A 22338-nucleotide genomic window follows, 5' to 3' on the forward strand; every position below is an offset into this window, starting at 1 on the left:
TCTGTCTCTATGTGTTGGCCCTGCCATGGACTGGTGACCTGTCCAGGGTGAACCCCGTTTGCTACTGCCCTCTACTGGTTGGAATGTGACTGTTGCAAATGAATGATGCTATTGGCTGATCTGGCGTCAGGTGGATTTAGTCACCAGCACCCTCCTATTGATGCTACAGCAAGCAGGCACAGCTCCAATCAAGCATCATTTGTTCTGGTTGAGCAGCGTCACTCCCAGGTGTTCCTGCTGTTGTTTGCCAGCGTTGAATGTTGAAGAGTGCCGCCAGGCTCTCTTATGCTTGTGTTTGCTTCCATCCAGCACCCTCGGCAACCCCCCAGTCTGTTTATCTCATATCAGAGGTGGCAGCAGCTGATTCTAGATCAGCTCCAGCTGCAGCGCTGAAGCTATCGGTCCATTCCATCTATGTTAAAGATAAGCTCTGTATGTGTGTGTGTGTGTGTGTGTGTGTGTGTGTGTGTGTGTGTGTAGCTGCATTAAACCATGTATCAAATATAATACATATTAGTACATTGACTATACAAGGGTTTGTTTATGGTTTTAGATTTGGATTAGGAAGATTTTTCAATGTACACATACTATTTTGAATTTTTTTTTTATGTGTTGGTGCCAGAATTTTCCAGTTTAGTGATGATGAACATCAGGAAACCTTACAAGTAAGCTGATGTGTGTGTTTGGTAATGACCAGTGTTGTTTATCAAGCTGACAGCCATGGCAGCTATAGATCACGTCTCACCTCAGCTGTGGGATTTACTGCGTGCGTGCATGTGTGTGTGTGCGTGTTTGAGTATAACAGGACACAAACTCATCAGCCTTTACCTTGCTTTTGGCAATTGACACACACACACACACACACACACACACACACACACACACACACACACACAGTAATTTCCGTCCAGTGGTTGTGCTGTTATCTCACAGCCTTGATCCTCACGGCTGCTCATGAAGGCATTGAGGCAATGAGCAGGTCTGATTTGTGGTCGGGCATCGCTGCTGGGCCCAGACAATTTATACCGTCCCTTCCCAGAATGCCTTGCTCTGTCAGAATGACAGGGTGGGCTGGGTGGGTGGGGGTGGCGGTGGAGGCCGAACGACCCGATACTGAAGCTGAAACTCACCTGAAACAAAGAGGCTTTTCTTCCTCAGCGGATACGAGCCTTTAGTCCTTTCATTCATTCATTCAGGACAACAAGCCTCTGCTGCTGACTCACTTTGTTTTTCCTGATGGTCCAGGTTGATTTTGCTTAGCAGGAAATTTAATTCTGTCACCATCTTGGAATGTTGTCATGCACTCTGTACAGGGCTGTTTGTAGTATGTGTCCACATGATAGAAATCTTTTTTTTTTTTTGCAAAGTCATTTAAGAAACCATGGTTGGTTACTTTCTCCTTTGGAACTTCCGTACGAAGAAAAACAAGATGTCTTTGCCTCCTCCTGCACCCTAAAACCTGGAAATAAGTTAGCGTTGTTGAACTGCTGGTATATGTAAGTCTAAAACGTCTGCTGATTTTGGTGTATCATTCAAAATCCAGTATAAAGGGAGGGAACCTGTGGCGATGCTCACGTCCAGAAACACCTGAACAAATACTTGCAACCCTGCAATACTCTATCAAGTGTGTGTCATGAGTGGAAAACAGTGAGCAGAGTGCAGAACTTACAGCTCCCCTGATGGAGGAAGCTGCCAAACCTCTACAGGTGGAGCAGACGCACACATGCTGCTGTATAGTGTCATATAGCCTCCTCATAATGTGATTTAAGCCCAGCAACTTTAGACTATTTAAAGCAAGATGAAAGTAATCCTCCTGCTTCATGGGATGGGATTCTTTTGCCTTCTCTCCTTTCTTTCTCTGGGTTTGTCGGAGTGTCTGATGTCTTTGAAATGTCTCTGCTGGGATCTGATGTGGAATGAGCTTCCCCTCCCCATGTCTGAGGTAAAACCTCCGTCCGGCTGACCTTAGACACAGGCTTATGGAGGAATTCTCCCCATGTTACTGCAGGTGGGGCTGCAACAATATTGACTCAGGAACTCAGTTCATTTTGGTCGGCTCATGTTTGTGTATAGAAGTGTGTGTGTTCATGTGTGCGTGGGTGTGTGTGTGTGTTAAATAAAATGACGTACAGCAGCTGGAATCTATTCTCGCTTTCAAATGGCCATCACCCAGAAAGCTTCTCTCCTCCCTTCTCTTTAAATTCATCTTTTTTAATGCCAGAAATCCCAAATTCAAGTACTGTGTCTCCATGGAAACCAGGTTTAACCCTTTTTTTTTAATGGTTATGTAGTTTGGGTTTTAATGTAAAACAGGACTGCAGCATAAGAGCTGGAGACATCTGAATACTTGTAAAAAGACAACTTTAGGGTGTTAATGAAGCTGTGGTTGCGGCATCGAGCAGAGCGGCTGAAATGAGCTGCTGAAGTGCAAACGGTGCAGTGACTCACTTCAACATGGGACAGGCTGCGTTTCCAGTTTTCTGCTGAAAAGAGGAAAAGTAGGATGTTGAGATTCCGTCCTGGGGTACATTACACTTGAGAGGAGTCGTGAGTCATTGCCGTGTCGCGGGAAACATGTTACTGCTTTAAGTGTTGTCTTGTCGAGGGCAGCAGGGGTGAGATGCTTTTGTAGCCCAACCTGGAAGTTAGCATCTCAACAGGTTCCCCCGACTGAAAGCCCATGGAATTTGGAACAGTGGCTCAGAACTAGAACCCCCTGCTGCTGTAATCTAAGATACGAAAACTGTTTAAAAAAAGAAAAAGAAAAAAGAATTGCACTTTTGCAAAGCAAAAACTGCATCTCAAGGTCTTTCATTTGCAGTATAAGAAGGATCAGATGGTACTCACTAAAAACACTTCCTTTCATACTGCATTTTCAAGTTGGATTCAGTAAAAACAACTTCCAGATTGATGAAGTCACAAGAACTGCTGCTGGTGCATTTTTATCTTGGTGTCCACGGGTCATTGAAAACTCTTAAAATGTGGTAATTAAGTTTTTAAAATGTGAGGCTTTCAAGTTTTGTTTTTTTTAATTTCATTTTCCTGATGTTAAAAATATCTTTCCAGCTTTTACACTCATAAATGTATTTTATACTACTCACCTTTATGCTTAACTGCAATCCTTGAGAAAGAAAAAGATGATTGTTAAATAAAAATATCAGCCTGACATTTAGTGAAAAAATTTTAAATTTATGTTGAGACACATGCATACGTTTGGTTGTACTTGAGGTTTATCAATGCACGGACTTCTCCTTTTTGTTTTGTTTTGTTTTGTTTTGTCCATCTGACTATTTAAAGACACCAACGTGTCTCAGCTGTTAATGATGTCCACCTGATTGCCAACATAGTTTCTTGAGTTTGCCATCAGTTTGCTCGCTGTCATCAGTGGAGTGAGACACTGGAGGCCAAAGATGATTTACATGCTGGGAAATGGAGCTCTGGTTAGTCTCCGTAACACCTGATAACCCCCCACACGCTCACATTCACACACACACACTATGCACAAAGAGTGGGTTTTAAGAAGGCTTTGGAGGGTTTGCTGGTTTTACTCAGGAGAAGGAGACTAGAAAGGAGATTGGCAGAAACAAAATAAGGAGGGGGTGAGCGAGACTTGATTGGGTGTTCTTCAGAGGAGAGATGGTGCCTGATAGTGGGCTGACAGCTGTAGGGGCTGAGGGGATCTGGCCAGTCGAGCTGAAATCAACCACTCCAAGCCAACTTGAACCACGTGTTCAGGATAACTAAAAAACACAATATGGGGGCAAGGTGTACCGGCCTCCTTCAGCATTTTAGACAAAAGACTCCTCCAGTTTGATTGTTGGAGGTGAAGGATCTCCAAGATGGCTATGTTTAGTTGTAGTTGCACAGCTGAGGTCATGTTCATCTCTGGATTCTTCTAGATTTCTGAGTCAGCCATCGAGAGGTTGCAGGTTTTTCTTTTCACTCAGCAGGAGAGCAGGAGTACCAGCAGCTTCCTGTCCTGCATTCAGACGCTGCTATTGCATCTCTGCTTCAGTCTTTGTTTTGGCTGGACCAGTCACACGCCAGCAATGTAAACCTGGCCTGCACCGACCGAGATGCTCGCTGATGAACGCACGTCATTGGCGGGTTTAGTGTTGCAGTTTCCTATTGGATGTTGCGCTTTCAAAATAAACTGGTTTGAATTGTTGTGTATTATGTCATCAAGGGCGTGCGCCGTTAGTTTTGTCAGTGACCTGTGAGTGTTTACAATGGTCCCACTTGCAGGAGGTGTGTGTGTGTGTGTGGGGGGGGGGGGTGCGCTGTTTGGTTGCATATCTTAACGACCGCTAGAGCTGTAAAACAAAGTCCAAAAAGTAAAGAGTTGCATTTCTCCTCACGTTCTGCTTCAACTGATGTTTCAATAATCCAGCAGCAGGAAGAGCTTAGTCACCAGGACGTGCGCCGTGAACGCGTCAGCCGGGTTCCCCGGCAGACTTCCCAGTGACCAAAGGTTCCTCTCTTCCTGACTCCCTTGACCATACCAGTGTGACTGCCTGATAGTCAGGTTAATATCAGAATATTGCCGTCAAACCAACCGTAATATCCCAGGACTGGGACGATCAAGTGCACCACATGACGACACCACTCAAACCACTGGTTAGTCCACAGGATCATCGATCAGTACAATTTTTTTTATTTCTATTTAAAAAAAAATTTTTAGTTTCTTTAGAACATAGTGAAAGTCAACCAAGTGCGGGTCAGGTTACCATCCAAATATATTGTGCATTTTAACCAAATTACCAGAAACTCAGCAAAAGACAATGCGTCTGTCAAGCGAATATTAGGTGTTAACCAGTAGGCGGCGCTGTTTCTCCCATCTACCTTTGCTGAGGGAAAGGTGCAGCAAGATGATCATCTAACAAACACGGATTCAAACGAAGGGGAACAAAATATGACCTGTTGAGGGATGGTGGAAATGCTTTAGAACATCTAATATTCCCGCCAAGTGTTCTTGGTTCTAGCAACCAGGCACAAAACTGGTGCAGCCCGAACAGAGAGGGTCTATTTTCAGTCAAGCTCAAAAATTCCCTCCTATAGGTTGCTCATATTGGTAATCAGTGGTTTATTTTTTGTGCTCTAAAATCCCGGTCGGGCCTCATGGAGCCTGCAGGGGGCGTTGAATCAGCCTCTACTCCAAGAGGCTCTGGATCTCTTTGAGTTCGATTAACTGAAGGTAAGAGATGTGTTGATTCCATCGCGTGTCAGCGAACTGCAGCAGCACTGCTGTGATTTTGCTGTGTTGTTAAGTGGAGGAGAATTCAAACACTTTTATTTGCTTTTAAAAGCGTTGTTCAAATAAAAAAACAATTGGAAGGTCATCAGTTGGGCGCTAGCAGGAGGAAGTGCACACACGGCAGATAATCAGCAGGAGATGTGAGCTGCTGTGTCGCTGGAGCTTGGTTGTCCTCCTCAGGCAGAATTTTATCACGGTGTCCACATCTCCTTCCCTTTCTGCAAGCTAGCAGCTTCTCGCGCTCTTCACTGGGGATCGATTCTCCCTGGGTTGAATAATTAGACCGGCTAATTATTAATTAGAAAATGCTATTGTTGATTTCCTAGTGAAGAGTGATCTGGTGTCAAGTTCTCAGACGAGGGTTTTGAAATGTCGGTCCAACGAAACAAGCTTGTCATGAAGATGTGACTTGATTCAGGAAGGTTCTGTCTGTTGGAATATGAAGACAAAGAGGCAAATTGTTTTTAAATCAAAATTTGATTGATAGTTTAAAAAAAAAATTTTTTTTTGGTTTTTTAAGTTTTTATATGTATGCATTTGAAGTTCACCACAGTGTGTTGTGACTTTGTTGGTACAAAAATGTTCCAGCTCTGAGCCCTCTTAAAGTTTAATCCCTGCCCTCCTGAACACACACACACACACACACACGGACACACGGACACAGAGGTGACCTTTGACCCTGAGGTGTTGGTGCATGATTGGTCCATTTGAAAGTCAGGGCTGTACCTGCGTCTTACCTCTACTAGAGTCACGTGACTGTTGATGGAGGAGCTGATCCTGTGTACTATTAATCTGAAACTTATTCGTCTTACATTCCTGAGCTGAATCATCTGAACAGGAAAGAATACGATTGAGGGAGGTGTGTGTGTGTGTGTGGGGGGGGGGGGGTAGCGATTGGTGAGTTATAGATGAAAGGGATTTTTGTGAGTGTGGGAAGCATCTCCTAAGGATGAACCCATGTGGAATTCCTTTAATTTAGTCCAGTTATTCACTTAACATTTAATAGAACTTTAAAGTCTATCTGCTAAAGTAAGTAGTTTTAAATGTAGCAAAGAGTGACCAGAGGATAAGCAGAAAGCTGTGGATGAGAGGGTTTCCAGAACAGCAAAGCCTTTTCATCCTTAAATGCTTATTTCATAAGTTTCCTAAACACGCGAGCAGGAAAAAAACTCTGTTGCCGAACTGTCTGTTGAAATACGGTCGTTGTGTGTGAATCCGTTTGTAGAAGGCGAGAAGTCGTCCGTTCAGTTGGAGGATGAGTGCATCACCAGCACATTTCCCAGGCAGTGTTCATTATCAGCCACTAAATATAGGTAAACTGATAACCACACACACATTGATTATACCTGCAGCACTCGCTGTTAATACAGCGCCCTGGTGAGCACGCTAGGCTAACAGACTGCTAGTTCCTTCCTTCCTCCTCCTGGTGCACTTTACTGGTTGATCATCTACTGGTTTGAACTCTGGAGGAGTGAACGTGTCACTGCCGTGTTCATCCACTTGCTCACTCTGTTTCAAACACACAAAAATCCACATAAATATATTTGTACTCTCCTCTCTCCTTCAGGGTTTATCTAGCTGATAACAGCTATCTACAGAGTTGGCCTACTTTGAAAGAGTGTGTGTGTGTGTGTCATAAATAGTCCTGTCCCACAGGTTTAGTCGCAGGTATCACTCACATATTCACTTCACTTTCCTGTTTTTTGTGTGTGTGTGTGTGTGTGTGTGTGTGTGTTTCTGTTTGTAAATTCCTCTCCAGGCTGATGCCTCCTTCTGGCACAGCCACAGTGGAGGATTATTACAGTGTGGCAGTCAGATCCTGCGTCACACACACCCCACCAGCCTGTCCAATGAGTTTAGTGTACCAGCTGTTCAAACTGGAAATCAGGAATCTGGGAAAGTCATGGAATTTTTAAATGGCATGCAAAATTTTTTGACAAGTAAATAAAGACAGAAAATGTTGAAGTCACAGAAAGTTCCTCCTTAAAAACCTTGATATTACAATAAATCCGGTTCTCTAAAAGTTACAAAGATGCTTGATATTGATTTCCTTAATAAAAGCAGGTGTTTGTCATCATTGTCAGTTGAACGTGTGCTGGTAGATTCTGACATGTTAGACAGGTGTTTCAGGTGGTGGGGAAATTTGTCCCAGAGGTGTGAAATTCATCAGTGAAAATGCCAATGAATGCTGGAAAATGTTGCACTCACAATGATTCTCTGACTGAGGAGGCCCCGGGCCCCGTCGGACCGGTGATGGCAGCTCAGGGTGATCAACAGGAGTTTTGAGTCAGTTGTTGTTTGCTCATCACGCCCACCCTGACAGCCTCAGGTGAAACCTCTCTGCTTCTATCTGGAATATGTGACTTGTGTTTGACAGACACTTCCTGTCAGTGTGTGTGTGTGTAAAATCTACAAATCTCTTTGGGTTATTAGAACGAGCTGCAGGAAGGATGAACAGAATGTTTTGGTTTTTTTTTCCTTTGTTTTTGCACCAACAATTTACATTTTGCAATTTTGGGATATTTATTGACATTCAAAATCATAAGCAGCTCCAACAGTGTTCAGGTTTTCATTTTGAACTTGAGATCTCTGCTCTGTCCTTGTTCTTTGGTGACAGTGATGATGATGATGATGATGATGATGATGAATAAGTCTCTTAAAATCAGCTCTGACATAACCAGGATAACCATGAAAACCACGACTAATAAAGTATTTTAGCTTGGATTTTGAAGACAATATCACTCAAGTGGAAGTGATTTTTGAAGGCCAACTGATCCAGGATCATGCCTGAGCAGACAGACAATAATGGTGGTGCAACATCTCCGCTAACTTTTACCTTGAACTGAAAGCATGTCAAAAACAGCTGATGTGTTGATAAAATTGTCACATACTTAGTTGTAACCGAGTGTGATAAGTGTGTGTGTGTGTGTGTGTGTGTGTGTGTGTGTGTAGCTGGTGTATGTGGTGGGCAGGATCGGTATACAGGGGTAGATGGTGGTGCTCCAACCATTTTGGCTCTTTAGTAAGCAGAATCCACTGGGACCCACCTGAGGGGGACAGCACGTTACCATGTGTATGTCTGGTAAACTGTTGGAGCCGTAAACATTTGTGAGAGGACTGCGGTATGGAAATAAATGACCATGGAACTGGCCCGTAGCCACGAGCGTGTGAATAAACCTTGACCTGCAGCTGGGTGTGTGTGAGTGTACCCTGTGCTGCAAATGTGGAGGGTAGGGCCGACATCCTGGACGTCCTGTGGTTGTTCTGTCCATGTTGCTGAACAGCCAGACTGTGAATTATCCACCGCTGACTCTTAGCAGGGCTTTTGTTTGAGTCCAAATGGACTAGTGTCTCCTCAGTAACAGTTACCAAGGGTTACATGAGCTTGACAACGGCAACCCTCGATGACCCACATTCCAGCAGTAAATCACAACACACACACACACATACACACACAAATTCCCGGCTCCACCCTTGCCTATCAGAACTATGCTCAGTGTTGGAGTGAGAGAGAGGGAAAGAAGAAGGCGTGAGAGAAACATTTATGTTGCAGGCAAAACTATTGCTAGTCGCAGTCGTCTTTTTTTTCTTGTTTTGTTCCGTCCGTCTTGTGAATCATTGTCATGTCACTGTGTGAATGTTTGTTTGTTTTAGAGGCCTTCAACAAGCCTGCAATTTATCGGTAAAATTTAGTCGAACCTTCACCTCGAGTCACCCTGCTCAGGCAGCCTCAGCTTGAGGCCCCCCCCCCCCCCCCCCACACACACACACACAGTCGATCTGTCACCTTTAGAAAACTGCTTGGCCAGTTGCAGTCCCCCCCCCCCCCCCAAATGCTGTCAGCGTGTCCTGTTAAAATTCAAATGAAACATTGCAAGTTTGTTGGCGTCCTGACGAGGCAAGTGCCACTGAAACATCCCAGGTCAGGCTTTTCTCATTGCCACGTCTCCTTCACGTTTGTATGAACTACACCGTGAGAGGAAGGGCAAAAACGAAGCCGCCGCACACCGACACTCTTCAGTGGGACCTTTTGTGAGCGAGCAGCGTGTTGGACCCATGGTCTCCTCAGGTTCATTCTGAATACAGGCAAGCAGGGAAAAAACACGAGTCACAAAACAAAGTCTGTCTTATTTAAATTTCTTAAATCACATGACTACACACATATATTTATCAAGTTGAGTATCATTCAAAATAATTATAAAACAAAAAAACAGCAAACATTTCTCATGACTGATAATAATCAGTTACAGTATTTACAAATATCTAAAACAGAACATTATCAGTTATTATTAAGTATTTATCATCGATTCCACACACCTTGGAAGATGTTTGAGGAAAAGCGCTACGTGTGGCAGTTCTTCCTCCTCCTACTGAGGAACCGGCACGGAACATCAGTTATGGGTACACAGTTTAATATCCCTTCAGGGGAAGGACACAAGAACAGGAACACAATCAATAACCTGCAACACACCATGCTTTAATTTGTAGCTCACGATCTTCAGTTTCGTCGGAGCGTTTCACTTTGGTGCTTTGTGGTGTCCTGATGGTTTCCTGCGAGTGTGTTCCTAGCATGTTGTGTGTGGTTACTTAAACGTTTCTGGAATGTTGGAGCACCATTCCATCACTGGCGGTTTGAGGGCTGTCAAAACACTCCAGGAATGACGTTTGAATATTCTGTCTTAAACAAACAAAAGAGGTGTGTATTTTTGCACGTTGTCTCAGTAAACCTTTGGGTGACATCAAGCTTTGTTACGTGCCAGCCCGGTACACTGAGACACATGAAGGCCTTAAATATTAGGAGTATTAAGGAAATATTAGGAGTATTAAGGAATAAAAACACACACAGGATGACCTAAACACTGCAATCTTCTATCTATTTCCCTGCATCGAGTTGTCACTCCTCATGCTACTAACACCAGAGCATGGAGGACAGAGTGCTGGATCTGTCAGGCTCCTAGGTAGGACGGCTTCATCAGCAGGTAAGATGGATGTGGGCTTAGTCCCTCCATCAGCCTTAATATGCATGTCTGAACACACAGCGAGCTGCGCTGCTGTGTCAGCGCTGTGATGCATGCGCTGATATCAGGCGTGCATGCACGGGGAGACATTTCTGTTTCACTGTAGGTGCCTGCCCGGATGCAGGGTTGATGTCTCCAGCCGTTCACATCCAATACTGGTGGGTGTCTTTGTGGACCAACCCGATAAACCAGATGATAGGGTTACAAACTCGAGGTGGACCTGAGATTACACACAAATGCTCCTGGATGACCACTAGGGACATCAGAGGGTTGTCCCTGATGTCATTGGCAGCTTACACTGATGTTTGAGTTGACACTCCAGGGAGTGAATGACACAACAACCTTCTTCTTCTGTTGTCACACAACCAGCAGAGACGCCCTGCTGGCTCTCAGCCAGCAGGGCGTCTCCTCCCATGACTGTCAAGGTTGCTGAGCTGTCACCTCACTGCACTGATAGTGAGCTCGTTTCTACTTTCACACTTTGTTTATTCATCGTTAGATTTCACTTGGTTTTATTTTGAAGAGGTGCTCCGACAACATATTCCACAGTATTCACTTCCTGGGTTTCATTTCGGCACAAATTACTCAATTAAGAGTATATACCTGTGATGAAACTACAAATTGATGATTCACATCATCTTCAAGTCTGTATGAATGTAACATTCTGTCTCCCTTTCTTTTGTGTAGGACTTGGAGTTCCATGGCGTCATGCGGTTCTATTTCCAAGACCGGGTCGCCGGTAACTTTGCCACCAAGTGCATCAGAGTGTCCAGCACAGCCACAACGCAGGATGTCATCGAGACGTTAGCGGAGAAGTTCCGCCCTGACATGAGGATGCTCTCCTCTCCCAAATACTCCTTGTACGAGGTCCATGTCAGTGGCGGTAAGTCCCAGAGACAATAGTGACCTGAGCGCCGTGCTGGTGGAATTAGAAACCAAAGCACTGCAGTCTAGATGTGCAGCAGCTGCTGTGATGGGAGTTCAGTTCTCTTCATGTGTAAACTGATGGAGCAGCAGAGTAAAGATCATCCATGACTGTCGGCTGCTGAGTAGACTGGACGTTATTTGATGCTTCTGATTTGAAGGAAACCTCATTTTAGCTCCGGCGACCTAAACATTTGTACTCATGCTGCTCATGTCCGGATTTGGGTGTTTTTGTGATCAATTAGTGAAGGTAATTGGACGTTGGCTCTCAGATGAACTGGTGTCTCTGTGTGTACTAGAAGAGCGCCAGCTGGACCTGGACGAGAAGCCTCTTGTTGTTCAGCTGAACTGGAACAAAGACGACCGAGAAGGACGCTTTGTGCTGAAGAATGAGAACGACATCTTGCCCAAGGTCAGCAGCCATACTTCACTATTGATTACCAGCTCAACAATGCTTTGATTAATTCATCCTTTCATTCATCACCACCGAGAGAAAAATCCACCTAAATCAACCTCAGTGGTCGGAAGAATTCCATGCCTATGTTGTGTGATAGATTTGTCTTGCTTCCTCTGGGAAGCTGGAAATCAATAAGGCAGACATGCGAGTTAGAGAAAGTTCACTTGCACTGCTACGCTCTTGATCAGATGTCACAGTGTAAGATGAAATAGTTTATTTTCATTTATCTATTAAATCCGAATTGATGCAGTCATTATAAACTTCATTAGAAACAATCATTATAAATTATAAACCATCCTCTCATTGTCCCTGGAAGCACCTCATTCACTGTCCTTTCTCAAAGAAGAGTCAGAGTAATGGACCAGACAAGGAGAAGGATGGCGTGATCCAGAACTTCAAAAGAACGCTATCCAAGAAAGAGAAGAAGAAGGAAAAAAAGAGGGAGAAGGAGTTTGCCCGGATCTCTGATGGAGATGAGCAAGCAATCGGACGTGAAGACGGGTAACGTTCACACACTCGTCCACCTCACACCTGCCTATCGTCAGAGGGATCTTACTTAAACATCATCATGAGCACAGAATAGTGACTGTTTTTTTTTTGTTTTTTCTGTGGTGAAGGGAGAACAGTCGTCTGGCAGCAGAGGTGTATAAGGACATGCCTGAGACCAGCTTCACCAGGACCATCTCCAACCCCGAGGTGGTGATGAAGAGAAGACGCCAGCAGAAACTGGAGAAGCGCATGCAGGAGTTCATGAGCAGTGATGGGCGGCCGGACTCAGGTATTTAAACTGTGACTGTCGAGCACTCGGCCGAGGGGTCCCAAAATGGCAGTCCTACTTTTGTTGCTCCCTCTCTGATACACACCTGCTGAACACACCACACTGAAACTCTTACCCTGTGAGACTCATCACACCATCTCCACCTGAGAAGTGCAGCTTTGCGGTTTCTGACTCAGAACTGGGTCGGCTGTGCATCCGTAACACCGGCCATGATTGCAAACTCTCACTTCTGAGTCACTTTGTGGAAACTGGAGAGAGACCTTGTGGTCCATGCAACTCAGAAATGTTTCTAACAGCCAGGGAGGTTTAAAATGCTCGATAAAATATTTTCTTAGTTCATTTGTTGAAGTCAATTCTGTTATTAATTCCTTCGTCTTTTGGTCCGACATTTTTCACTTTCGCATCTTTAAAATGTGAAAGTCTGTTAGCAAGCCGATGTAACGGGGCACACCACCACCCACCGTTCCAGAGGTGAGTGTACTTAAGTGAATAAATCAATCCTTTCCTGCTCATGTAAACATTTACAATGTCAGGAGTCTAATTAAATGGCTTCCTGGAGCTCTGACAGTGGCTCGACAGCATGTAAACCCATTGAGTGTGACAAGTGGAAATGAGACAATCCCTCTAAATCCAGGTGTGTACAGCTGCCACGTGTATTCTGTGGCTGCTGAGGAAGAATGCAAATGGAAGTTAGATATTCACATGATTTATTTTTAGTACATTTGTCATTTCGGCCGTGCATCACTGAGCATCAGATGTTCTTACATGAGCTGGTCTGCAGGAGGCTGTGCGTTGTGTGAAAGTGACACAGATTACACCCAGAATGACGGAGGAAGGTGTAGAATGAGTGGAGCACTGGCTGGCCAGGTGTGTGAGTCAATCATCCTGCTAAACAGACAGATGAGCCGGGGAGCAGACTCTCAGAGCAGCACACCCACATGTGGTGGACAAAATCACACACCCTGTGGGACAGGACGGCTTGTGATCGGACGGTGGCGTTCTCCAGTGGAGAGTAACGTTCTCAGAAGCTCCTCTTTCTTGTAAAAGCTTCACCCAAAATCCGGTTTGCTGTGCTGAAGACTGCACCTGGGATTTACTGAGGTGATGGTTTGTAGTTGACACATCACGGTCAGCCGCTTCATGTGCCTCCAGATGAAAGGCTGGAACATGATGTACATTTAATACGCTTTCAAGTCAGTCGACTCCATCTGGTGGCTCCTTTTCCATGCATGTGCAGTTTAGCAAAACACAGCTTCAACTGTCATTTATATGTGCGCATAAAACTGCAGAGGCAGAGAAGTCCAGACCCGTGTCCAGGAGGGTGGGAGCGTGCAGATGTTTCACAATCTGATTTATTTTTTCGACCATTATTTCATCAGGCAGTCCCAGTGAGATTAGAATCTCCCCGCCCAGAGAGGCGTGAGAACAAGCAACCAGAACAATTCCACAACCACTCAAGTCCAAGTTGAAAATACTCAAAATATTCAATTGTATTGTTTTTGAAAACTGTGAATATTGCAGTTCTGGAAAGACGATCGTATTTTAAAATGTGCCTTTCATGACACTCACATCAATAAGCACTAAAAGACATCATTATAATAGCAAAGAAACGTGCATTCAAAGCAGAGCCAGTGACATAAAGAGATTTTGTAAAAGTACAATACAGTTTGGAGTGTTTGGAGCTGTTGTGGGAGAGGCAGTACATGGAAACATTGATTGGTGTCGATCCTGAGATGCCCAAATGTTTTTGTCGTTCTCCTTCTGCAGGAGGGACTTTGCGGATTTATGCAGACAGTCTGAAGCCCAACATCCCGTACAAGACCATCCTGCTCTCCACGAGAGACACGGCCGACTTCGCAGTGGTGGAGGCGCTGGAGAAGTACGGGCTGGAGAAGGAGAACCCCAGAGATTACTGCATCGCTCGGGTAACAAGACCTCCCTTCACCTTCCTTCCTTGAGGGCCTTTAGCCTTTAATCCCACCCTCCTCTCCTTCCTCCTCCACATTCTTGTCCATCCATGCTCTCAGTTTGATGGTACACGACGAGGGAATTGATTGTGGTGTGGTCTCTTTACCAAAGAGTTTGCGCAGGAACTTTTACAGTTCCTCGCACCGCAGGCAGCTGTGCGTGGATGTCATGTGATCAGTTTGTTGCAGCTTCCTCTGTCCCGGCTGGAGCCACTTTAGTTTGACGTGATTTCACTGATGACAAGCTTTGGGTGGCTGTCTGCAGGAAGACCAGAAAGCTATGAGTCTGATTTTCACCAAATGGGGTGGAGGGGCGGAGCCTGAGCTGAGGAAGAACCAGTTAGATTTGGGGGCACATTAGTTACAGTCCCACCTGCTGGCAGCAGGAAATGACACAGGCTTTTAGGTTTGTACATATTGATGTCCTCCTCCTTGTGGGTCCATCAAATTATCAGAACCACCTTTGGAGCTTGGTGAGCGGTTACTTTGAAGACTGTGACCTTGCATGAAGCAAAATTACCATGGCGAGGCGGCCATTTTGGATATTTGGCCAAAACTTGACACCGTTTGGCCGGATCTTTTCCAAACTTCAAATGTTTCTTTGCACCACACTCCAGCATAAGTCTGCTCCTTCATGCAAAATCAGAATATTACCAGATTTCCCCGCCCTCTTGCTCGATCAGACCGCCACACGCTGAAACGTGCTGAAATGCTCTGATTAGGACCCGAGCGCCAAAGTGCCAGGCTCTGGAAGCTCGCCCTGGCACAGATGCCTTCTTTCTGAGTGCTTTGTAGGTTTCTTATGTTACAAGCTATGTACTCTGCTATTTGACCACAGCACCGTCTGTGTCGTAAGCAGATACATCCAGTTTTCTCCCAATCGTATCGGTTTAGCGTAGGAACAGCTGGTGCCCACCACCTCCCACATACATGCTGATGCTTCTCCCCTGAACACAATGTATATCTTCCTGTCACATCAATACACACTTCCATCACCCTTCTGAGAGGCTGACGAAATGATAGCCAAGGTCACACACACACACACACACACACACACACACACACACACACACACACACACACACACACACACACTTTATCAGAGCGGCAAATAGAAACAAAATGTTACTTGGATAAAAAAAAAAAAAAACCTGTGGGAGGAATGCAATTGAATTGCTTTCAGACTGAGTGCTCCAGCAGCAGCAGATGCTTTGTGTTGCCCCCCCCCCATTCCTGTCCTCCCAGACCAACTCTGGCCGCTGTAGCCAATCATACGAAATAACTGCATCTCCCACAACCAATACAATCTGAGACCCTCCAGAGGCCACACACACACACACACACACACACACACACACATACGCTGCTGATTGTTGCAATTTACTGATGAGACTGACGCACAGGGAAAGTCCATTAGGTGAGTGAGCATGTGAAATGAGCAGTAGCATGTCAGCTTGTGCGTCTGTGTGTGTGTGTGTGGGGGGGGGGGTGCGTTAACAGAGATGGACTGAGCAGGACGAGGAGACGTTTCAGTTCTAGAACAGAAGAGGATATCTGGAAAGAAAAGCAACAAACCTGCGACATGCATGAAGAATTCTCCCCATCACTAAAACTCCCATCATCTCGTATCAGCACACACACCCCAATAATTGACGTTAATGTCAAAATTGATTGATTTTTAGCTCTTTTAGTAAGAAGTGCTGTGTACTTCATGTGACAATGATAAAGAAAACACCTCTGGTATCAGCACAGTTAAGGGCACTTCAGGCCATAACCCCCAGAAATTAAAAAATGTACATCCATGCATTTCCATGCTAAATTGTCCTATGAGGTTAAAAACTGTAAAATGAAACATTACTGCAGTTAAAAACCAGCACTGTCCCTTCTGTTGTAGCATCACTAGCTGGCCAATCAGAGACATTTAAGTCTTTTAAGATAAACCAGGACTTCATAAAAAAAAAAAAAAAAATCTTGTTTCCTTGACACAGTTGGTGACAGATGTTCAACCCTCCTGATGGGATAAACATCTGACAGTGCAGCTGTGTGTCGTCTGTGACAGAAACAACCAAATTATTAATCCGCCCCCTTTTTTAGCAGCGCCGGTAAACACGGCCTGGTCAGCGGTAGACGTCAGGATCTTGACTTGTCTGTCTGGCTTCTTTTGCAGCAAGATGACAAGTCGGGGAAGGAGGTGATCCTGGACGACTCTGAGTGTCCCCTGCAGATCTTCAGGGATTGGCCTGCTGACAGAGGTAACACACAACTACTGAACATACAGCTACCCTGCTTCACCTCGTCTCTACTGCCCCCTGCTGCTTTAACACAGGCATTACAGTTTTGTTGCCTTTGTTGATCTCTAAAAGTTTTGGGAAGAAGTTTTACCTCACCCAAGTGAAAGTAGAATTTTCACACAAGCTGGTTACAATTGTTCACGCTCATTGATGCTTGTTCATGGAACCGGAAGTGTTTCAATTTGTTTGTTTTAGCTCCGATGGAAGTGTTTTTGGATTACTGAGCTGGATAAAGAGGATTATTTTGAACGTTTGAGAGTTTGTAAACGGTTGGTTTTGGACAGGTTTTTTGTTGTTTTTGTTATTGTTTGTAAGTCGCTGTTGTTTTCACAAGGATTTACCCAAGTGGGAAAAACTGAGGTAAATGACACTTTTTGGGTGGACGTTGACTTTTTAATGTAATTTGCCACTGTAATTGGTAGTGAACCATTCTGTTGTGTGTAGGAGCCCTCGTGTTCCAGCTGAAGAAGAGACCCCCGGACTACCAGGGCAGAAAGGGGAGGAAAGTGGAGGATAAGGGCCTGCGAGGGAAGGATGGCAGCAGCTCTTTACCGCCTGAGAAACTGCCTTACCTGGTGGAGCTGAGCCCAGGTAAGACTGCAACACACACAACTCCAAAATATCAGCGACTGCAGTGTTTAAAGTATTCATCAGTGTCTGGAGGGGTGTTTTTAGGGACAGAAGTTGTAGAAATGGATAGGAAAGGGGTGGAAGTATGAAAAGTTAATGTAATGACAGGTGGTAACCAGCAGGGAGCAGTGTTGCTGCCTGTGATAACAGCCCGGGTTATCCAAAGGTGAGCCAGTCTTTAACCCAGCAAATGTGAGTGAATCGCAAGTGTAAGATTCCTGCTGTTCCCTCCTCTTCAACTCTGCAGACTTTTACTCAAATGTGTTCAGAAGTTTGGAAAATGTTGCAAGACGCAGGTTTTAAAAGTCAACCATATGCAGCATTGAATGTTCTCCCTGAAAGAGGACGCAATCTGGTGTTTCGTCCGTACAGTCACTCAAGTAAAGCTAAAATCTTTATAAACGCATACGACAGTGCATTAAGCTGCAGTGATTTAGATGTGATGAGGTGCGATGAATCTTAAAATGTTGTATGATTGCTATGGTGTGGGTGCTTCTGCTGCCGGTTCCCTGCTCAGCACCCCAACGCGGCTCTATTCCGAATCGCTGAAGCTTCCAGAGCAGATGTTATCACACACTGTAAATAGGAGAGCAGAAGAAGAACTTGTGCTTTTCTTGAATTATAAAAACTCATGGCGTTTACTTTTAGCATGACTAATATAACACTACGCTGCCCCCAGGCAGGTCTCGGCTGACGCTGGAGATTGAATTCTGGGGTCAATATGAGGAAAAGTCTGATAAGGATCAGGTTTTATGCAGGTTTCATAAAAGAATAACAGTTTTTACCTTGAAGTCAAATATCTGTATCAGCACTCAAAACACATTGTTCAGCTGATGTTGCTCGTAATCTCACCTACAAAGACGTCCTTGGAAACAATCTAGCGACCCTGTTAACAGTCAGGTGAACGTTCCAGGATACTGGACGTCTGACATTAGGCCGTTGACTGGGATTGTATTGGTTTTAATGGATAGATTTAGTTACGCTGAGCTGTTTATACCGCAGCACTGAAGCAGTTGTTTCCCACTGTTGGATCTGGAGCTAAAGCAACATTTACCTCGTCCAGGTTACAGCCAACTCATTTTCAAAGGGGAAATCCACCACAAACACTTAAAAACTGTCTTGATGTCGATGTCCTGTTTCCAGGTGTCTTTGCGTCACGGTGTGACATGAATATCAAAGTTGAACTCTGTCAACTCGGATGTGACGTCGCTCTGTAGCAAAGAAACGCCTTCATAGAAATATTGTCTTCTATAGAATGAGGTCAATAGTTGGATTATTGTAGTTCATGTGCAAGGAGTTAATTACAGTTCACATTCAAGTATAATAAGCAGAAAAATTAACTTGGAAATGAGGGACTGTTTGAGGGACTCTTGAGCACAACAGAAGGTAAGTTGCAGTTCCCAGATAACTCCTGGAAGAGAGCACAGTGTCCCAGTATGGACGCCAACAAGACAACCAGGAGCAGTCACAGCTTTCTCTTGCTACTGATCCCTCTCTCTTCAGCCTCGTGCTTGTCTGTCACCCCTCACTCTGTTAACCCTCTCTGGCTCTCGACGGCGACCCGTGCACACCTCAGCCTGGTGTTGGGTGGGTCTGGTCCAGGAGAATACTAACACACTTACTTACATTTCGCTCTCTGAATAACGGCCGAGAGGGAGAGTTGATCGGTGGTGCTACTAAATGTTTGGGTGCTGGGGATGTGTGTGTGGGCAAAAGAGTGTTTGGTCCCTTACTTTTTTTTCTTGACAACAATCCTAGAGGGATAAAAATAAAATAGTAAAAGCAGGGTCTGCCCACATGCATTCTTGTTGCACCAGCTGGTTTTTAGTAAGCCTGGTTTTAACTGCTAAGTTGGTCTTTCTTAAGACAAGTTTATGGATGGACTTGAGTGCTTTTGCATCAACCATGTTTAGACACTCATCTGAACAACAGCCAGACTTACAGATGTGACACGTGACTCTGGCTGTTGCTTGGTAGCATGTGGGTGGCGTTGCCATCGTAAACAATCTCCTGCTCTCCTGCTAATTTGTAGCTAATCATTTATAATTTGCGGCCCCAGAATGGCGGTCCAAAGATGAAGGAAGCTTGGCAGTGACTGCCAAACACTTAAATGTAATATCTATTAACGGAGGCCATAAATCATGGTTGAGATCCGCAGGCTTTTGTTCACACACTACGAGGCCAAAGTAGAAGAGCTTGTGAGCATAGAAAAGGTAAAAATCCTCTTCCTCATTGTTGAGGGGTATAGAGAGGAGAAGAGTGATCCTCTGCCAGTCCTGGTTTGCTCAGACTGGAAAGTGACAGTATCGACCAGCTGCCAGAAGACAGGGACATCTGTCTGCATGTGGTTTACATTAACGATGGCGTCAAGAGCAGTAACGCCCAATTTGATGTCTGCTTCTAACTGAGGATAAGATTTACACTCTGTTTCAGTGAGGCGGCTTCAGACTAGTTCAGCTGACTCCTGCTCAGTTGAGAAAACGTAGCAGGAGCCAACCCGTTACTAGCTGGCATGTTATTGACCTCATTGCCGCGTAGACCTGCTACTTTACTCTGCATCATCAGCCAGCCGCAGGAGCGATGTAACATCCAGCTGGAACTTGAGCAAACTAATAAAAAGGGGACAAACGAACGGCACCAAGAGATGCTGTCTACTTTCTATTCTGCCATGACTGTGACTGTCTTGTAGCAACACACCCAACAACTGGGGCTTCCTTACATTTGATACGTTCAGATTTACAGTGCTGGCTAAATTCCTGCACGATCTCCATTGAGGTGTTGTAGAGTTGATCTTGAACGGGCGCCTGTCAGACCAACCAGAAATGACGTGTTAATCTGTTGATGATGAACCCATCGGCGTCAGCATTGACCAAATTACCAGCCCACAGTCTCAAGATAGGTGCACCCCTAAATCTTCCATTTTAGAATTAGAATTAAAGATCCTCAGAAATATGGTGTGAGTGTGTGTGTGTGTTTGGATGCCTCCATGCAATTAATGGGTTAACAAGGTAATGCTGCATTTTCACCCACTGCTATGTGTCTGTTCTCTTCCCCACTTTCTTTTGGCATGGTGTGTGTGTGTGTGTGTGTGCGCGCGACTGCTTGTGTGGGGCCTTGTGCATGTGTTCTACTTCCTCCGTACCTGCTTGCCTGTCTGCCTAGGGCGAGGGAATCACTATGCCTACTACGCCTATCGGCACCATGAAGGTAAAAACCCACCACACCCCCCTCTGTGTTGCAATTCTTAATGGTTTGGTGTTGATGACCATGAGAAATCATCAATGTCGTCCTCAATGTACTTGATGTCACTAAACTAGACTGCAACTTGAAACGGTGAGAGTTCAGCCTCCAAAGCCCAGATAATGGCAGCGTTTGACTGCGATACCTAAAGGAGTTCTCAACAGTCATGAAAATACTGTTGGAGTTTCTGGATTTGAAAACTAAATTCCTGGAGAAGGGGGGGGGGGGGATTAAAGTTGGCAGTTTTTGGAAAAGCCCCCAAAATCTTCCTGAAAACACATTTGTATAATAATGTGTACGTTTGAGGTAAAATACGTGAAAATTTAAGTTTTGGTCAGACTTGTACTAGTTGTGTTTCCAATTAGTTATGAAGCAAATTTTAAGCTGACTATTGGTTTGTTGCAAGGAAGTAAACGTGTGTTTGCGTGCAAATAAAGTTAGGCTACCTGATGTCATTAGAAGATGGCGGGCGGCATTGGCTGCATTGAACAGTGTAGAAGAGCTGTCAGTGAATGAAAATGGGGGGGGGGGTTCGAGGAATCCCCTACGGTTAGACAATTCTAATTCTTCTTAAACACCATCTGGTACTGGGCAGTGCTTCATGCTGCCGCCTGTAATACAAGTAGAAGGTTATTGGTTATTTCTATCACCTGTTTTGTGTATTCACATTTTTGAAAAATAACTTTTTGTGAGATCAAGAAATGCCCCCCCCCCCCCGAAATTTTGCCATTTATAACATCCTTTTGTAAAATATGTTGATAGAAACTCAACTAATATCTAAGTGTACTTAAAGTTATCAAATCGCATAGCTTGTCATTTATATTTCTTACAATATACTGTGGCCTTGTTTTGCCCCCCAAAATGCCTGAAAGCCCTGATAATGCACTGACACAAGTGTGTACAAACCCTGACTTGTATGAAATAGCAGTGGTGCAATCAGAGGGAAATATGATCACGGCTTAACTAATCAGACCATTAACATGTAGATATTTGTGAAATGGCGAGGAAAGCTTGTAGCCCTGTTACATCATTTCTGTTGCTTTCAGCAATGTTTTTAGAAGTAGGTCTGAGGTTTTTCTGATACCCTTTCATTTTTCCCTGGAGAAGCCAATGTTTCCCTTTCTCCTCAGCGTACTAATGTGCCGCTTTGCTTTTACTAAACTCAGTTTACTACTAATAAATAATTGTCCCTCCAACCACATTAACGGTTCGTTCCCCAGAACACGGCAGTTGTGACTCTTGGCTGTTGTGATGATTGATGGATTCTGTGCTGTCAGCTGTGTGGAAAGTCAATAAGAATGTATGAGGTTGAACATGTTTATAACTTCTTGTTTTGAGTCTAAATTTGATTTGAGTGCCGCCCTGCCCTGTGCTAAATCTGAGTTTGTGTGTGTTTGTACGTGGCTGTCCAGACGGGTCTGACTCACGGGACAAACCAAAGCTGTACCGCCTTCAGCACAGCATCACTGAGGTCGGCTCTGACTGCACAGAGGACGGAGCCATCCAGGTACGAAACAGCTCAGTTTATCGTCCGTTCGGTCTCTGCTTCAGTATGCCGCCTGGTAAGCGACAGTGTTTCTGAAATGTCAATCGAATTCCCACAAAGGAATGAGTCTTTGGGAGTTTCCACAAATATAGTTCATGTTTTCAATTCAAACCGTTGTTTTACTCAGGGCCAACTGAAGGAAGCCCTCATTTTTTTGATGGGTCTGAGTACACAAGCAGAAGAAGACTTAGTAAAGGCATAGAATAAAACTATGGAGCTAAATAACACCAAGT

General features: G+C 44.7%; 1 protein-coding gene across 19 annotated transcripts in view; it reads left to right on the plus strand.

The window, feature by feature from the left end:
- The window catches only part of afdna (afadin, adherens junction formation factor a), a 92822-nt gene that overhangs the window by 17124 nt on the left and 53360 nt on the right, over window positions 1–22338 (plus strand). For 11 of the 19 annotated variants that reach the window (XM_086189712.1, XM_086189720.1, XM_086189723.1 and 8 more), the window contains exons 2-10: window positions 10960–11155; window positions 11496–11608; window positions 11997–12154; window positions 12271–12431; window positions 14199–14356; window positions 16566–16650; window positions 17134–17280; window positions 20482–20526; window positions 21972–22066. In XM_086189712.1, the coding sequence (XP_086045838.1) occupies window positions 10960–11155; window positions 11496–11608; window positions 11997–12154; window positions 12271–12431; window positions 14199–14356; window positions 16566–16650; window positions 17134–17280; window positions 20482–20526; window positions 21972–22066 (1158 nt within the window). The remainder of the gene's footprint in view (window positions 1–10959; window positions 11156–11495; window positions 11609–11996; window positions 12155–12270; window positions 12432–14198; window positions 14357–16565; window positions 16651–17133; window positions 17281–20481; window positions 20527–21971; window positions 22067–22338) is intronic. The other 8 variants (XM_086189714.1, XM_086189728.1, XM_086189730.1 and 5 more) reach the window with 5 other exon arrangements.

Source organism: Aulostomus chinensis, chromosome 20, assembly GCF_037954235.1.
Source record: "Aulostomus chinensis isolate RoL2024-O1b breed Wild chromosome 20, RoL_Achi_v1.0, whole genome shotgun sequence".
Classification (NCBI taxonomy): Eukaryota; Metazoa; Chordata; class Actinopteri; order Syngnathiformes; family Aulostomidae; genus Aulostomus; species Aulostomus chinensis.